Genomic DNA, 17,689 nt, shown 5'->3' with positions numbered 1-17,689 from the left:
ACTACTCTGGGTTGGAATCTGTTTAGCTTTGGTGGTAAGGGGGCGGCTGCTGCTTTCTGGCCTCCACTGTCATACGTAAGGTGCTGCCGTTTGTACATCAAAGTCCCACATTTCAAAGGCACTTGACATACTATGATCTCTGTAGTGTACTGATTGTGTAAATGTGGGTGAGATATTATCTCTGGCCTCTTTTTTGTGCTACTGGAGGTAAAATATTTAGTAAAAGGAGGGATCTGGCACCCTTCCCAAACTCATTGTAGATATACCTGGAACCAGTATTAAGAGTAGGGGTGTGAGACATGTTTGGATGGAACATTGACTGCTTTTAACTTTGGCGTAATTATTCCGTGAACTAAAAAAGACTTATCTAAATATGAAAAGTTTAAAGTCTCTGTTTCTTTGTTTTATTTGCTGGAGTCTGACTGTCATTCCATCTTGTCACTGCTCTGTCAGTACTAGGGGTTAGGTATGATCAAAAAGCAATTACTATGTGCATTTAAAAGAACAATTATGAGACAAGTATAGTATAACAATCTTCTCAGTCTCTTCAATGCAATCACTTAGTAAAAAACATTTACTAAGCAGCCCACTATGTATCCAGGACTATCTGAGGATATGCTAATAAATAAGACACAATTCAAGCTCTCACAGAGCTGATTATCTAAAATGGGTTAAAACACAATGTCCTTCTGCATGCAGAAGAATGAGGTTGGACCCTTACCTTACACCATCTACAAAAATTAACTCAGAGTGGATGAAAGAGTGAAATGTAAGACCCTAAAACTATGAAAATCCTAGAAGAAAACATAGAGGAAAGCTTTATGACATTGGATTTGGTGATGAGTTCTTGGATATGACCCCAAAAGCATAGGCAGCAAAAGCAGTAGTTGAATGGGACTACATCAAACTTAAATTTCTGTGTCTCAAAGCAAACAATCAACAGGGCAAAAACAACCTACAGGATGGAAGAAAATAATTGTAAGTCATATATCTGATAAGGGGTTAATATCTAGGATATATAAGAACTTCAATATTCAACAAAAAAGCACCTAATTAAAAAGATAGGAAAAGAACTTGAATAGACATTTCTCCAAAGAAGACATACAAATGGCCAAAAACCATATTAAAAGATACTCAACATCACTGATCATTAGAGCATTGCAAACCAAAACTACAGTGAGATGCCATCCCACACCCATTAGGATGGCCACTCTTTTTGAAAAAATACAAGCTTGGGAAACATAGGGAGACCCTGTCTGTATAAAAGAAAATTTAAACTAGCCAGGCTATAGTCCCAGCTACTCAGGAGGCTGAGGGGTAGAAGATCGCTTAAGCCCAGGAGGTCGAGGCTACAGTGAGCCATGAAAACAGCGCTGCATTCCAGCCTGTGTGACAGAGCAAGACCCCCTCTCAAAAAAAAAAAAAACCACCGAGAAAATAAGTATTGACAAGGATATGGAAAAATTGGAACCCTGGGCACTGTTGGTGTGAATGTAAAATGGTTCAGTCACTGTGGAAAAGAGTGTGGAGATTCCTCAAAAAATTAAACATATCAGGAGGCTTAAGCAGGAGGATCACATGGGCTCAGGAGTTCGAGGCCAGCCTAGGCAACAGAGACCCTAACTAAAAAAAAAAAAAAATGTATATATATGAATGAGATCCAGAAATGCCACTCCTGGGAATATACCCCAAAGAATTAAAAGCAGGATCTTGAAGAGATCCTCACACACGCATCTTCACAGCAGCACTTTTCCCAATAGCCAAGAGGTGGAAGCAACCCAAGGGTCCATCAATGGATATAACCCAGGTGTCCATCAATGGATAAGAATGGAAAAACAAACTGTGACATACACTTACAATGGAATATTATTCAGCCTTTAAAAAGATGGAAATTTTGACACAGGGTACAATATAGATGAATCTTAAGGATATTAGGCTAAGTGAAATAAGCTAGACAAAAAAATGACACACTATATAATTACACTTATATAAGATATCTAAAATAATTAAACTCATAGAAACAGAAAGTGGACTAGTGGTTACCAGGGGCTGAGCAGAGTGGAAAATGGGGAGTTATTCGGCGGTCTAGAGTTTCCGTTTTACAGGATGAGAAAGTTATGGAGATCTGTTGCACAACAATGGGAATATACTTAACATTACTAAACTACATTTAAAAAATAGTTAAGATGGGCTGGGGGCCGTGGCTCACACCTGTAATCCCAGCACTTTGGGGAGGCTGAGGTGGGCAGATCACTTGAGGTCAGGAGTTCGAGACCAGCCTGGCCAACATGGTGAAACCGCATCTCTACTGAAAATACAAAAAATTAGCCGGGGGTGGTGGCAGGCACCTGTAATCCCAGCTACTTGGGAGGTTGAGGCAGGAGAATTGCTTGAACCTGGGAAGCGGAGGTTGCAGTGAGACGAGATTGTGCCACTGCACTCCAGCCTAGGTGACAGAGCAAGACTCTATCTCAAAAAAAAAAAAGTTGGCAAATCTTGTGTATTTTTTATCACAAGTTTTTAAAAATGCTCGCCATGTCCCCACTCTCTCTTCCCTCATACCCCCAGCTGATGTTCAAGGCCTAAAGCAGAGGTGAACACGCTGATGTCTGTACCCAGGTGCTGCCCCACAGACACAGCTGCGGCCCTTGAGCCAGCAAGGTGTCCACTATAGTCCCTGGTGTGGGCAGAAATGCTGTGTTCCACACACAAGTGGGGAAACGCGGCAAACCCAACCCAATACAAAGCGGCTGTTTACAACTCTCTGTGCTGCAGGTCAAGATAGATGACGCCTAAAGATCTCTTCCCCATGAGCTTCCATGATAAGGGGGTATGCCGTATTCTGGCACACATGCAAACAACCATTATCAGACACAAGAGCAGATGACTTGTTAAACTCGGTATAGTCTCAGTGCTGTGTCAATACAGGCCTCTGAAAAGAATTGAAAAACAAAACAAAACACAACCCCTCAACCTCTACAGAGATGGGCAGGTCACATAGATACATATTCTGGCACACATGCAAACAACCATTATCAGACACAAGAGCAGATGACTTGTTAAACTCGGTATAGTCTCAGTGCTGTGTCAATACAGGCCTCTGAAAAGAATTGAAAAACAAAACAAAACACAACCCCTCAACCTCTACAGAGATGGGCAGGTCACATAGATACATAGAAGGGAGCTGGGCAGGGGAGCAGTTAGAAACAAGCGAACTGAACCAAACCAGACAGCACTCACCCCCATGTAAAGGGGCAGCCCCTACTGAGAACTCCAGTTGATTGTGCTGATGATGGAATTGTAGTTTTTGTGCTTCCTGTTTCAAACCAGAGCCAGAAACCCAGATTTTTATATGAAATCTCCCAATTTTTATTTTTATTTATTTATTTATTTTTGAGATGGACTCTCACTCTGTTGCCTAGGCTGGAAAGCAATGGCACGATCTCGGCTCACTGCAACCTCTGCCTCCCAGGTTCAGGGGATTCTCCTGGCTCAGTCTCCCAAGCAGCTAGGATTACAGGCGTTTGCCACCAAGTCCAGCTAATTTTTGTATTTTTAGTAGAGATGGGTTTTCACTGTGTTGGCCACACTGGTCTCAAACTCCTGATCTCAAGTGATCTGCCCACCTCAGCCTCTCAAAGTGTTGGGATTACAGGCGTGAGCCACCGCACCTGGCCCCAATTTTTAAATGTTAAGAATGCTCGGAAGAAAATGATACGCATAAACAGAAAACACATACATGTACAGTGCATGAATGTATATAAACCCACATACATTATACTAAAGATATACTGCAAGCATGTACAATGAAGAAAGCAGTTAATTCTTACTTTCAGAAGCCTGTATCGACACAGCACTGAGACTATACCGAGTTTAACAAGTCATCTGTTTTTGTGCCTGTCTGATAATAGTCATTGGTACGACAGGGGAGATGTTAAAATGTTTTTGGAGATAGGTGATCTGTGGTGATGGAGACAAGACAGAACAGTGTGAGCTGGATTGTGTGCTATGGTATGGTTTATTCAGGGAGGATGGGACTATGGGGCGATTAGGAAGGAGGCAATCATGGAAAAAATGCTTGGCAAGAAAGACAAGAATGAACAAGGATACTATGCTGAGGAGTTAGAGCTTTATTCTCTATGCAGAGGGGAACCACTGTAGGGTTTTCTTTTTCTCCTTGGACTCCAATTACACTTATGTTAGATGGTTCAATATTATCTCACCTCTTTTGGATGCTTCATTTTATTTTCCTCTTTGTGATTCACTTTGAGTAACTGTTGACTTATCTTTAAGTTCACTGATTCTTTGCTCAGCTGCGAGCAGTCTGTTGATGAGCCTATATTGTTTTCATACATGATATTATATTTTTCATTTCCATTTGACTTTTTCCTTTAATCTCCATCTCTCTGCTGAAATCCCTCATCTGTTCAGACATGCTGTTTATCTTTTCCAACAGCACCGTTCACATACTGTCATTTTAAAGCCCATATCTCATTATTCCAACATCTGGGTCCCCTCTGAGGCTTGTCCTGCTGATTGTTCTATCACTTGACAATGTGTTTTTTTGTTTTGATTTTTTTTTTTTTGAGATGGAGTCTCGCTTTGTCACCCAAGCTGGACTGCAGTGGTACAATCTCAGCTCACTGCAAACTCCACTTCCCGAGGTTCAAGCAGTTCTCCTGCCTCAGCCTCCTGAGTAGCTGGGATTACAGGTACCCACCACCACACCTGACTAGAGATGGGGTTTCACCATGTTGCCCAGGCTGGTCTCGAACTCCTGACGTCAGGTGATCCGCGTGCCTCAGCCTCCCAAAGTGCTGGGATTACAGGTGTGAGCCACTGTGCCCAGCCTTTTTCTCTCCATGTCTGAAAATTTTGGATTGAATGCCAGACATCATTTGCAGAGAAACAGTAGAGACTGAGGTACATGGTTATCACTCCTGGAGATGGGTACTCTCTTCTTTTGTCAGGCCACTGCCATGGGAAGCTGAGTCAACCTAATGAATAACTGAGCTGGGTTTTGGCTTTATTGTCACTATATTTACTTTGTGTTCCACAGTCTTCAAATAATTCCTCCAATGGTAGGATGCTGTTACCTTATGCTTAGTGGAGGCCTAGGTTACCAGTGGATTTTTCTCAGTGTTTATACTCTGAGCTTTCAGCAGCCCCTACACACACACCTGTGCCACAGAGGGGTTCTCTCCCCACACTGTAGATTGCTATTACTTACTCCATGCTAGAGTTGTGGGGCAAGGGGACATTTTCAGTTCTCCTGCTCCAGCTGCAATCCTAAGCATGACCTATGCTTCTGGGCCTTGGGGTGAGATGATCTTCCCCACATCCCCCAACTCATCCCCCAGCATGCCTTGTACCTGTGGCAAATCTTGGCCAGAAGAACATTTCCTACCCCTCACTAAGAAGTAAGGGATGTTTCTCTGGGGCCTGCAAGAGAGAGTGAGTTTGCTGACCCACCCAGTGCCTTGAGACATTTGCACCAAAAGGTTGAAAGTAGGTGGGTTACATAGTAAGACTTGTTTTAGATGTGTCATCCCTATAGAAATGTCAAAAATAGGCAAGGGGTGAAAAGACTGGTGAGGGGCAGAGAGACTAGCAATGAGGCAAGAGTGAAAGCAAATATAAGGAAGGCCTAGCAGATGTTTTAGTACTTACTATGTGTGAAGTACTATACTAAGTGGTGTGTGTATATCTGAAATCTCATTTCATACAACTACTCCATAAGGAAGATTTTTATTAGCCCAGTTTTACAGATGAGATGAGAAACTAAAGCTCAGATAGCTCAGGCAACTTGTCAGATTCAAACCCAAATCTCCCTGATGCTAAAACCTGTACTCTTAACTGCTCTCCAGCCATGATCACCACTTCTCTGTGGTGGTGGCCACTACTCTGCTGTGATCCAGTGGATAGAAGGGAGCAGACAGCTGTGAGATGTTAAAGAGGTAAAATGCACAGGAGCTGGCGACTGATTCAAAAAGGAGGTTGCAGAAACAGGGAAATATAGAGGAAGACTCTCCAGTTTTTGGCTTGAGTGGATGTGTGACTGGCAGTCCGTGAAAAGAGAGGAAGATGGGGAAGCCGCTTTTGATCGTGTCAAGTTTAAAATACCCGTGGGGCAGCCTGATGCAGATGTCAGAAGGCAAAGGCAGAGAGAGTACAAAGAGAAATGGCTGCAGGGGCCCTGGACTCTTGTTAGCCAGGGCCCTTTGTCCTTCTCATGTGCTGTGAGCTAATGAGGTGTTCTTTGATTACAGGCTCACCAGGACCAAAGGGAAGCCCAGGCTTCCCCGGTATGCCAGGCCCTCCTGGGCAGCCCGGCCCACGGGGCTCAATGGGACCCATGGGACCATCTCCTGATCTGTCCCACATTAAGCAAGGCCGGAGGGGCCCTGTGGTCAGTATCTTATCAGAGATCCACTTCCTTTTTGGGGGAAAATGTGTTTTTGTCCCATGCTTTTGCCTGTGGTTAAACCAGATCCTTTTGTATTACAGGGTCCACCAGGGGCACCAGGAAGAGATGGTTCTAAGGTAAGCCTTACGAGTGGTTCTCACAAGCTAAAGGTCTCTCACTTTCGATTTTTTTGTTTTGTTTTGTTTTTGTTTTTTGAGATGGTCTTGCTCTGTCACCCAGGCTGGAGTGCAGTGGCACAATCTTGGCTCATTACAACCTCTGCCTCTCTGGCTCAAGCCCAATTCTCCCGCCTCAGCCTCCTGAGCAGCTGGGCCCACAGGCGTGCACCACCACTCCCGGCTAATTTTTGGATTTTTTTTTTTTCTTTTTGAGACAGAATCTCCCTCTGTCACCCAGGCTGGAGTGCAGTGGCGCGATCTTGGCTCACGGCAAGCTCCACCTCCTGAGTTCACGCCATTCTCCTGCCTCAGCCTCCCGAGTAGCTGGGACTACAGGCGACCGCCACCACACCTGGCTAATTTTTTTGTATTTTCAGTAGAGACAGGGTTTCATCGTGTTAGCCAGGATGGTCTCCATCTCCTAACTTCATGATCCGCCCACCTCGGCCTCCCCAAGTGCTGGGATTACAGGCGTGAGCCACCACACCCGGCCTAATTTTTGGATTTTTTAGTAGAGACGGGGTTTCGCCATGTTACCCAGGCTGGCCTTAAACTCCTGAGCCCAGGTGATCTGTCCGTCTCAGCCTCCCAAAGTGCTGGTATTACAGGTGTGAGGCACCGCTCCCGGCCTGAAGGTCTCTCACTTTCTACCTCTTGCACTGACATCCAAGAAAGCTCACCAGACACTGTTTACCAACCCCATTTTGCATGCAGCAAAAGTGAGACACAGATACCAGATAGAACTTTTTCCCCAAAGCTGGGAACAAAATCTGAAAAGCCATTGTCTTCAATTCCAAAACCAACCCCAAAGACAAAAACAACCACCACAACCACTCATAGGAAAAGTGACCCCTGTAAATTTTAAATGAGCCTCTGTGTTGTGATACTCACATGTGTTTTTCTCTTTAACCAGTGTTGCTTTACGGGATAGCTTTTTGTGTGTCTCCATTTCTGTGAGATTTCTCAGGAACAGGAGATGCTCCATTCTTTTTGCAAGCAGGGTGGTTCCCCTCTGAGAGCTGCCTGCTCTTTTTTGCCTCACAAAGAAGTCAGTGTGAGTTACTTCAGAAAGTTTGTTACTCCACATGCTGCTGGGAAATATGAACATTCCTCTTGCCAAGAAGGTTTGAAAATATATGGGCTTGAGGGAAATCAGAATGAGAGACACTTGACCCAAGCAGCCCTGTTCAAATAAGTGGTCCCGTGAGTCCAGCTCAGTTTTACATATGTTTTCTATAGAAAATGTTTATTGTTTTGTGCAGGGAAGTGGTTATGGTGGGTGTATAAATAGAGACTATTCTTGTGATATCCATGTGCTCTAGAAAGCTAACCCTGGCCTTTCTGTTTTTAGGGGGAGAGAGGAGCGCCTGGGCCCAGAGGGTCTCCAGTAAGTAGCACTCTGTGTCCTGCTTCCCCAGGGGAACGTTCTCAGGGATGCAGCTCTGATGAGTCTATAGGTCGGTCTAGTAGCAAAAGCCCGCCCCTTCCTGATGCCACTCAGCCCACCTGAACAGAACTCTGTGGTTAGGAAGAGAGTCATAGAAGCCCTTAGCTGCTAGTTTGGATTTATTTTTCAAATTTGTTTTCTGTTGCTGTTTTCTCTTTTATCATGGCTAATCTTTATTTGAAATGTCTTTCCTAAAGCTCAAAACCCTGCTATGCCATGAGTCTGTTTCCAAATATTATCATAAAACATTTGAAAGGTCTAGGGAAGAAATCTATGGGTTTAAATCATAACTCTGCATACTTGAGAATTTAGCCACTGCTACAACCCTAGCAGGTCAGATGGCCATCTCCTCTTAAAAAGTGCAAAACCACGCACGGCTGTTTAGGACCTGAGAAGAAATTAGCTGCATATATGCATAGTATCTGGGAGATTAAAAATGAGAAATAGTAGTATTCAAAAGCATAGAAAATTCAAACCACGTCACTGCTTCTGAAGAAGTATCATTTCTGAAGTCCAACAGCTGTGGCCACAGAGGTAGGAGTCGTGGGTTCCCATCTCAACTCTTCTACCTGCTGGCTTTCTGACCACGGGTACATCACTGAGGGTCTCTGGGCATTCTTGCCCCCCACTGTGCAGTGGTGATAGTGGAATCTGACCTGCCATCCCTGAAGTGGCTATTGTGAGGGTCAAATGATATGAAAATACTGTGCCTCTTTTAGTGCTTTACGGTGTAAGCTCTGCTTCCACGGTGCCCGCTACTGTAGCAGCAGTTGCGGGAGATGATAACGATTTTACTACAAGCTTCTGACAAGCCCAGAACATGCGTGTTTATGCAGTTCTTTTTTACCATGCCCCACACAGCGCTATATGAAATTAAGGCTTAGTAAATACTATATGATGATAAAGGATACTCAATACATAGAAAAATTAGAAAGATTTTGTTTGGACCTTTCCTAGTCAATGAGGAGTTGACGTCTTTACAACATCCTCTCAACTTCATTTAGTTTGTGCTTATAGTCAGCCATCTTATAAACATTTTAATAATTTTGCTTTAAAAAAAAACAGCATTTTTTTTTTTGAGACAGGGTCTCACTCTTTCACCCAGGCTGGAGTGCAGTGGCACAATCTTGGCTCACTGCAGCCTCGACCTCCTGGGCTCAAGTAATCCTCCCCCCTTAGCCTCACAAGTAGCTGGGTCCACAGGTGCCCACCACCACACCTGGCTAAATTTTTGTTATATTTTTTGTAGAGACAGGGTTTCACCATGTTTTCCAGGTTGGTCTTGAACTCCTGGGCTCAAGCTATCCATCCACCTCGGCCTCCCAAAGTGCTAGGATTATAGGCGTGAGCCACCACACCTGGCCCAGATAACATTTTTGAATATGTATTATGCTCAAAGCCCTTTACACGTATTTACTTACTTAAATCCTCACTTATGAATCCTACAAAACCCTATGAAGTTGGGACTATTATTATCCCCATTTTACAGGTGGGGAAACTGAACCACAAGAAATTAAGATGACACAGCTAGTAAGCGGCAGAGATGAGATTCAAATCCAACAGAACCCCAGTCTCTTAACCACTGCTCTGCTGCCTTCATAAGCATCCTCCAGACTGCTTTGGAAAGTAACCTAGGAGAGTTATTCTTATATCCTTTCCTCCACTGGATTTGATAAAGAGTTAGGAGGGAGGAAAGGTGAATACATCACCAAAGCTCAGCTGAGAAGTGACAGAATTAGAAAACAATCTGGAGGACCCCCAGGCTCCTGTAGCAGTCCTCACATTGGCTCCATTTGGGGCACAGAGTTATTGAGAAAGTAGTTGCCAGCAAGCAGCAGGTCAAGTCATGGAGCCCCGGAGGCCATTGCTGTCTGTCGTATTCTAGCTTTGATTCCTCCCGTGTACACAGGGACCCCCTGGTTCTTTCGACTTCCTGCTACTTATGCTGGCTGACATCCGCAATGACATCACTGAGCTGCAGGAAAAGGTGTTCGGGCACCGGACTCACTCTTCAGCAGAGGAGTTCCCTTTACCTCAGGAATTTCCCAGCTACCCAGAAGCCATGGACCTGGGCTCTGGAGATGACCATCCAAGAAGAACTGAGACAAGAGACTTGAGAGCCCCCAGAGACTTCTACCCATAGCGCATCCCAACACCGTCACGCCAAAGGAAGAGAAAGATCAACTCACCTGCAGTTAAACCATCTAAAGAGAAAAAAGACCACTGGAGACCTAGAAAACATACATTTTTCTCTTCTCTTCTCCTGACATCTCTGCACTCCTCTTCTTCCAAATACGATGCTATTTTCAGAGTCCCCTCCTAGGCCTGCAGACATGAGGGAGTGAATGATTGATTTACCTGCTTCTCACTAAGAGTCCGTTGGGGTGGTTTGCGTTGTAACTTTTCTTTTACATCCTATTTTTCCGGGAACTTTGGATTTAAGTACTCTCACAGTGTCTTAAATCATAAATTCTTGAAGTTACATTTGGCAGAGTATCAAAAGGTAGAAAATGACAAAGTGAGCTCTAAGAAAATGTGAGGCTGCTTCTAAGATGTGTGTTCACAATAGACCATAACTCCTCTAGTATCAAAATTAGGGCTCTTCAGTTAAAAAGGGGTGGGGAGGACAAACGTGTCGATGTACTTTGGTGGAGAATTTTTTCCTTCTGCTTCTAGTAGACTTTAAATATTGTATCCCCTTGTCAAACCTTGTTTCCCAAATTCAATTAAAGAGAGGAGAGAATTGAATGGCGTTTAGAGAAGATAGAAAAGAATCACAGTCATATATTTACTGTTATATAGATTGCCACATTCTAAAATTCAAATATGGTGCTTAAGGTTTCATGCCATGCTTATCTGTAAGTATCCTATTTAGGGAAGAAGATTAAACTCTCTTTTCAAAAAAACAAAGTGAAATGCCTGGATTCACATTAAAACAATGGGCTCTGGTTTGCTAGAATATTTTAAAGCTGTTTAATCAACAGTGGAGTCTGCTCTATAAATAAAGATTATTTGTTCAATAAAGTGGCTGAGCTTAGAGAGAGGTGCAGAATTCCTGGTTCTGAGCAGGTGCCCAGAAGATACCACTGGGTGCCATGATCCAGGCTGAACCAATATACAGTGGGGCTGAAGTCTGCAAGGAGGTTGCTGGCTTGGGCTGACCTCACTAATGCCGTCAGCAGCGGTAGGTAAATTTTCTCTCCTTGGGTGTTACAAGTTTTTGTCTGGAGCCAACCAAGCTTGCCACCAACATATTGAGAGTAATACGCTATCGAAAGTTATCTTGGATGGGGAGAAAAAAAAATAGTGGTTTTCCTTGTTTGCAAAAACTTCCTTCCTACTCCCATTTTTTCTTAATTTTCTTTAATTTAGTCCAAGTTCCAGTTCTTTCAGGACTTCTCTTTGATTTATTTTCCCCTGCATGTGAGAAGCAGTTCAGAAAAGGGTCTATTTCTTCACCTCCTAGTGAGTTAGAGTGTTTTCTCAGAGCACCTCTGGGTCACAGAGGGAAGCATGTTCCTGCCAAGGTTTGCTGTGGATTCAGAAGCACCAGGAGCAAGAGACCAGAAGGATGATCTGCTCCTTTGTAACGTTGTTGAGGGCCCTCTTGTTTCCAGTGAGCAGCTTATAGGTTACTCACAGTCCACTTTCTCACTGGACACACAAAGTGGCTCTTTATCTACCTTTGCGGGAGATTTTCACTCTCCTGCAAATGATCGTTCTCACACTCATATTAGCTCATGTTGGAATTTCCCATCCTGCCGTGTCCTTTCCCATTTCTTTTTGGCTTTTTTGCCTCCACCTTTTAGCCCACATCATTTAACTCCACTACTGTGAAAGCTTGCTTAAAGAAAATCCCTCTTGGCCGGGCGTGGTAGCGCACACCTCTAATCCCAGCACTTTGGGAGGCTGAGGCGGGCAGATCACAAGGTCAGGAGATCGAGACCAGCCTGACCAAGATGGTGAAACCCCGTCTCTACTAAAAATACAAAAATTAGCTGGGCGTGTTGGCACACACCTGTAATCCCAGCTACTCAGGAGGCTGAGGCAGGAGAATTACTTTAACCTGGGGGGCGGAGCCGAGATTGCGCTACTGCACTCCAGCCTAGGCAACAGAGGGAGACTCTGTCTCATTAAAAAAAAAAAAAAAAAAAAAAAAAAGGCCGGGCTTGGCGGCTCACGCCTGTAATCCCAGCACTTTGGGAGGCCGAGGCGGACGGATCACGAGGTCAGGAGATCGAGACCGCAGTGAAACCCTGTCTCTACTAAAAACACAAAAAATTAGTCGGGCGCGGTGGCGGGCGCCTGTGGTCCCAGCTGCTCCGGAGGCTGAGGCAGGAGAATGGCGTGAACCTGGGAGGCGGAGCTTGCACTGAGCCGAGATCGCGCCACTGCACTCCAGCCTGGGCGACAGAACGAGACTGTCTCAAACAAAAAAAAAAAAAAAAAATCCCTTTTGTTGTGTTTCAATGCCACCTTTCAGTCTTCTTCCTTAAGAATGATAGGAAGGGGCTTTGCAAATCTCTAGTGGCAACAGTCTTTCTTCCCTTCTTCCTACCATGTTGGAAATGCAGGACTCATGTCAGTCAGCAGGTGACTGAGTCTTTCATGAACACTTTGCTACTCTATGTCTCATTTATGCAAAATTCCTGGTGACTGTCCACTAACATTTTTAAAGTGAAAGCAAACTTTCACTTTAAAAAAAAGTGAGCGAGAGGATCACTTGAGCCCAGGAGTTCAAGGCCAGTCTGGGCAACATAGCAAGACCCCATCCCTAAAAAAAAAATAAGTTTTATTAAATGTGGCACTTTCCCCTAGAAGGGCAGAAACCCCAGGAACCAGTCTGCCTCTTTTTGAATAAAGCAGACTTTTTAAAAAGAAAAAATTTCCTTTTAGGGTGGGGTGCTCTTTATCTAGCATCTTTTCTTCCTCCTTCTCTCTGCAAAATTCAACATTCATGACAGAGGGCCACGCCAACCAGGGGTTTATAAAGAGAGGAACTGAACAGCTGTTGATTCCCATCTGGAATATATTTAATGTTTGCCTGCTTGTGGAGCATGGTATTTAAAGGGTGTGGATGGATGAATGTTTAAAAAAAAAAAAAACACAAAACTATGCACAAGCTGTATGAGAGATGGCTAGGTCCATCTATGATTTTTTTTTAAAAGAAGAATTTTAATACCTTTTCTTTGACAGTGAACTGTATTTAGAAATATGATCTTTATTGTGAAATGCTCATAAAATGTAACCAAACTGCATGTTTGGCCATAGGCTAGAATAATATATTAAAAGAATTAATGGAAAGTAGTATTGTCTGGGTTTCATGAAACTATTCCAGATAAGATTCTCCAGCAAAACTTATGGTAACCTGTATTTTATAATGTCAATCTGCTGGACCAAGTTAATTTAGAAAATAATTTTTAATCCTCAGATTTTCAAAACTTGGACTACTGCAAGACTGATATGTACTTTTTATGCCCAAATCATATTTTTCAAAGATAGGACATCAGGCATCATTATTTCTAATGTATCTTTTAACTAGATAGAAAAAGCTTTACTGTCTAAATAGGACTTCTGCTCAAAACCTAATGGGAAAGCTATTTCTGGGGTAAGATTTGTAACAGTGCTTCTAGGTCATTTCATGTTTTATAGGGAAAAAGATCTTCGTACACCTCCTCAACCTGTTAGTAGAAATGTTGACTTCGATTTTTTGCACCCTCTTCACAGGACCTCATAAGTTGCCTCTGTTCTTGGAAAGCAATGGGAATAAAAATATGCTGTTGAAAATAGTGCATGGGGCCAGGCACAGTGGTTATGCCTGTAATCCCAACACTTTGGGAGGCTGAGGCGGGCGCATCATGAGGTCAGGAGATCAAGACCATCCTGACCAACACATGGTGAAACCCCATCTCTACTAAAATAAATAAAAAAAAATTAGCCAGGCATGGTGGCGCACGCCTGTAGTCCCAACTACTCGGGAGGCTGAGACACAAGAATTGCTTGAACCCGGAAGGTGGAGGTTGCAGTGAGCCAAGATTGCGCCACTGCACTCCAGCCTGGCTACAGAGTGAGACTCCGTCACGAAAAAAGAAAAGAAAAAAGAAATAGTACATGAGGGCATGCATTTTAGTTTAGGAAACCCCCCTCCCTTCCCAGTTCCAGAAGGAGAAATTATAAGCTATACTGTGCCAAAAGTGAGTGGGGCTGCAGAGAGAATGGTGCCTTTTCTCACCTTCTGAGTTAATGCCCGACATCTGCCATAGGATTCATTGACCAAAGGAAGTCATTTCTACTGTATAAACTCAGACAAGAGTGTCATAGCCCAACAAGTAGATAATAAATGTTCATTGGTTTTGGAAGGAAGGAAAAGTGAGTACTACCTCACCAAATACCAGCGAAGAGCACCCTGGCTTTGGCCATCTTTCCAAGGTTCATAATTGCTGTGGGCCTGGTGAGCCCTGTTCCCAGGTATACAAGGGAAGGCTTCTCTAGGCCAGACATTGCTGTAGGTTTTCAGGCAGCAAATCCCCCATCGTATTTTGGGTGTCATTCCCCACTATCTCTCCCCACTTCTCAGCCTGTGCCCCAGAAACAACCACAGCAGCCTCATTCTGCAGACTTAACATCTGTCAGATAACCTTCCTGAAAAGGAAAGTTATTGCAGGAATCCAGGCCAAACAACAAGTAGAATAGAGCCATCTAAAGTTATTAATAATGAGTTCAGGGAAATAGATGAATTTTTTCCTGGCATAGTCAATATTTATATCTCACAACAAGTCAAAAATAATTTTCCATTTGGAAAACAAAACACACCATGACTGTAATTGTTAAGGCATATAATCATGAACTTCACATGCTCCCTCCGCAAATGTTACTGCTCTAGGGAAATCATAGAAAAGGATCCTCTTATTCCCCAGGGGATCAAAGCAAGTCCCCTTAGGAATTTCATGTGTGCCATGGGTCTGTTTTTATTTCACAGTGACTAGTCATATACTGGAGTAGCTCTGTTGTTCATTATTTGTAACAGGTCCATGTAACAGTCAAGTTAGCATTCAAGCAATTATGGATGTGATACTATGATGTACTTTCGTTATGATTGTATATGCTTAATAACAAAGTTATTTTTCTTACACTGCTCTACTGTGTTTTGTCTTGACACCTGGTTTTGTGAAGCAAGTCATCTTTTTACCCAGTGAACAAGGAGACGAAGAGGTACATTTCTCTTGAGAGCTGGAATCTAGAATCTGGGTCAGCCACCTCCTGAGGTCTGGGTGTGGTCAGAGCATTTGAATCTGAATCAAGGTCTGAAGGCGCAGGTACCACTGCATGTGGGTCTCAGAGATCCATTTCCCTAGCTGAGATTCCCAGGGTGAGATTTTCAAACCGAGAACCCTCTAGACGCTCATTGGAGCTGCCTTAGGAGCTCACAAACGAGAGGCCTGTGAAGACTGAGTGCTCCCTGCCCCCAGCGCTGCACTCACAGTGACTCCATGTCCAACTAGTTTTCTGTTTGGGATTAGAATTCCATGTAAGATTTCCTCTGGAGGATGCAGTGGCTCACGCCTATAGTCCCAGACACTGGAGTGAAAGGTTCACTCGAGCCCAGGAGTTCAAGGCCAGTCTGGGCAACATAGCAAGACCCCATCCCTAAAAAAAAAAAATAAGTTTTATTAAATGTGGCACTTTCCCCTAGAAGGGCAGAAACCCCAGTAACCAGTCTGCCTCTTTTTGAATAAAGCAGACTTTTTAGAAAGAAAAAATTTCCTTTTAGGGTGGGGGGAAAGTTGATTACCTTAAAAATAAAGTTGGAGGGAGGAACTCTCATGAACTGGTAGCTAAAGTCTTCTATGTAAAGATAAGAGGAGGGAAATTTTTGCCAATTGGGCCATATGGGAAGTGGAGTCGTAGGATAAAATGGGAGCTTATTTCTAAGGGATTTTAGCCGCCCTTAGCAGGGCGTGTTTAGTGTCCTGAAGTTCACCTGTATTTATACATCTCACTTCAGTTAGTAAATATTTAAGTGCCTATTGCAATCTGGGCACTGTGCTATGCACTGCAGACACATTTGGGAGCAAAAACATCTTAATCCCTGTCCTGCTGGGGATTTTTGGCAAAACAGATAAGGATCCTTCCAGACAAAATAATCACATAAATATGCGATTACAAACCGCAATAAGCTACGAAGTATTGGGCGCTACAAGAGCCAATAAGGGTTCATGCCAGGGGAGCCCACCCTTGGCTCCGCGATGCACTCCTTCCCAGAGCCACACGCTCAAAGCAGCCAACAGTATTCACGCCAGCTGCACAGGACCTCGTGGCCCCTTCCAGCCTTTCCCAGACAGCAGCTTTACAAAGGCTCTAGGTGACATAGCAGATTATGGAAATCTGGGAGACAACTTCATGTATAATTTTTCCAGCCCTTAATTTAATGAACCAAAAGCTGGTTGAGCACTTACAGTCCTCATGGCCTCTTGACATCTCACTGTGCAGCTGATGGATAACGTCACGTGTTCCAGACTTGATTCTCAGCAAAATTTGAGGCTTGTTTCTTCTCAACCAGGACACTGCAGTTTTGATAAAGCTCGCTATGCTTTTGAAGCCCAAAACCTTGAACACCCCAGCTCGGCTCCATGTGCAAATTTCCACAGCCTTGCTCATGAATAGATGCAGGGTTACAGGACGGCCAAATGGGAAGTGGCGCTCAGCCACTGGGTGGTCCACAAGGAAAAGGCAACTCTGCCAAGATGTGTGGGTGATGGCAGTTTGATCGTAAGATCTGGGGAACTGGCGGAGGGGTGGATGAGTTTCTTTGGCTGCCAAAACAGTACCGCAAACTGGGTGGCTTGAAACAACAGAAATTTATTGTCTGACAGTTCTGGAGGCTGGAAGTCTGAAATCAATGTGTCAGTAGGGCCAGTGTCTTCTGGAGGCTCTTGGGAGCAACCATCTGATCCCTGCGTCATTTCTGGTGTTTGCCCACAGTCTTGGCATTCCTCGCCTCCAATATCATATGGTGTTCTACCCGCCTGCCTCTGCAGCTTCACTTGGTGGTCTCCAGCATTCTCTCTAAGTCTTCTGTGTACCTATTTTCTCTTCTTATCAAGATGCTACCAGTGGCCAGGCATTGTGGCTCACGCCTGTAATCCCACCACTTTGGAAGGCTGAGGTGGGCAGATCACTTGAGGTCAGGAGTTCGAGACCAACCTGGCCAACATGGTGAAACCCCATCTCTATTAAAAATACAAAAGTTAGCCGAGCATGATGGTGCATGCCTATAATCCCAGCTACTCGGGAGGCTGAGACACAAGAATCGCTTGAACCCAGGAGGCAGAGGTTGCAGTGAGCTGAGATTGCACCAATACACTCCAGCCTGGGCAACAGAGCGAGACTCCTTCTCAAAAAGAAAAAATAATTTTGAAAAGGTACTACTTGTTGTCTTAATGCAATATGACCTCATCTCAGTTTAATTATATCTGCAAAGATTACTTCCAAATAAGGTCACATTCTGAGGCTCCTGTAGATATGAATTTTGAGGGGACGCTTCAACCCAGTACAAGAAGGAAATTTTCTCCCTATTGACTTTTATCCTGCTTATTTCCTTTAATAGCATTTTTTTCCAACTTGAAATTCTTATTCACTTCATTCAACAAAAACATA

General features: G+C 43.9%; 1 protein-coding gene across 4 annotated transcripts in view; it reads left to right on the top strand.

Moving 5' to 3' along the window:
- CCBE1 (collagen and calcium binding EGF domains 1) overlaps positions 1–17,689 on the top strand; it is a 290,499-nt gene that overhangs the window by 252,739 nt on the left and 20,071 nt on the right. For 3 of the 4 annotated variants that reach the window (XM_019014286.4, XM_063699276.1, XM_055368262.2), the window contains 4 exons: positions 6,270–6,409; positions 6,508–6,543; positions 7,937–7,972; positions 9,942–11,056. In XM_019014286.4, the coding sequence (XP_018869831.3) occupies positions 6,270–6,409; positions 6,508–6,543; positions 7,937–7,972; positions 9,942–10,175 (446 nt within the window). In that variant the 3' untranslated portion in view covers positions 10,176–11,056. Of the gene's footprint in view, positions 1–6,269; positions 6,410–6,507; positions 6,544–7,936; positions 7,973–9,941; positions 11,057–17,689 lie in introns of those variants that run through there. The other variant, XM_063699277.1, reaches the window with a different exon arrangement.

The sequence above is a fragment of the Gorilla gorilla genome, chromosome 17 (assembly GCF_029281585.2).
Source record: "Gorilla gorilla gorilla isolate KB3781 chromosome 17, NHGRI_mGorGor1-v2.1_pri, whole genome shotgun sequence".
In the NCBI taxonomy this organism is placed as follows: domain Eukaryota; kingdom Metazoa; phylum Chordata; class Mammalia; order Primates; family Hominidae; genus Gorilla; species Gorilla gorilla.
Note: the sequence above shows the minus strand (reverse complement) of the source record. Positions and strands in the feature narration are given on the sequence as shown.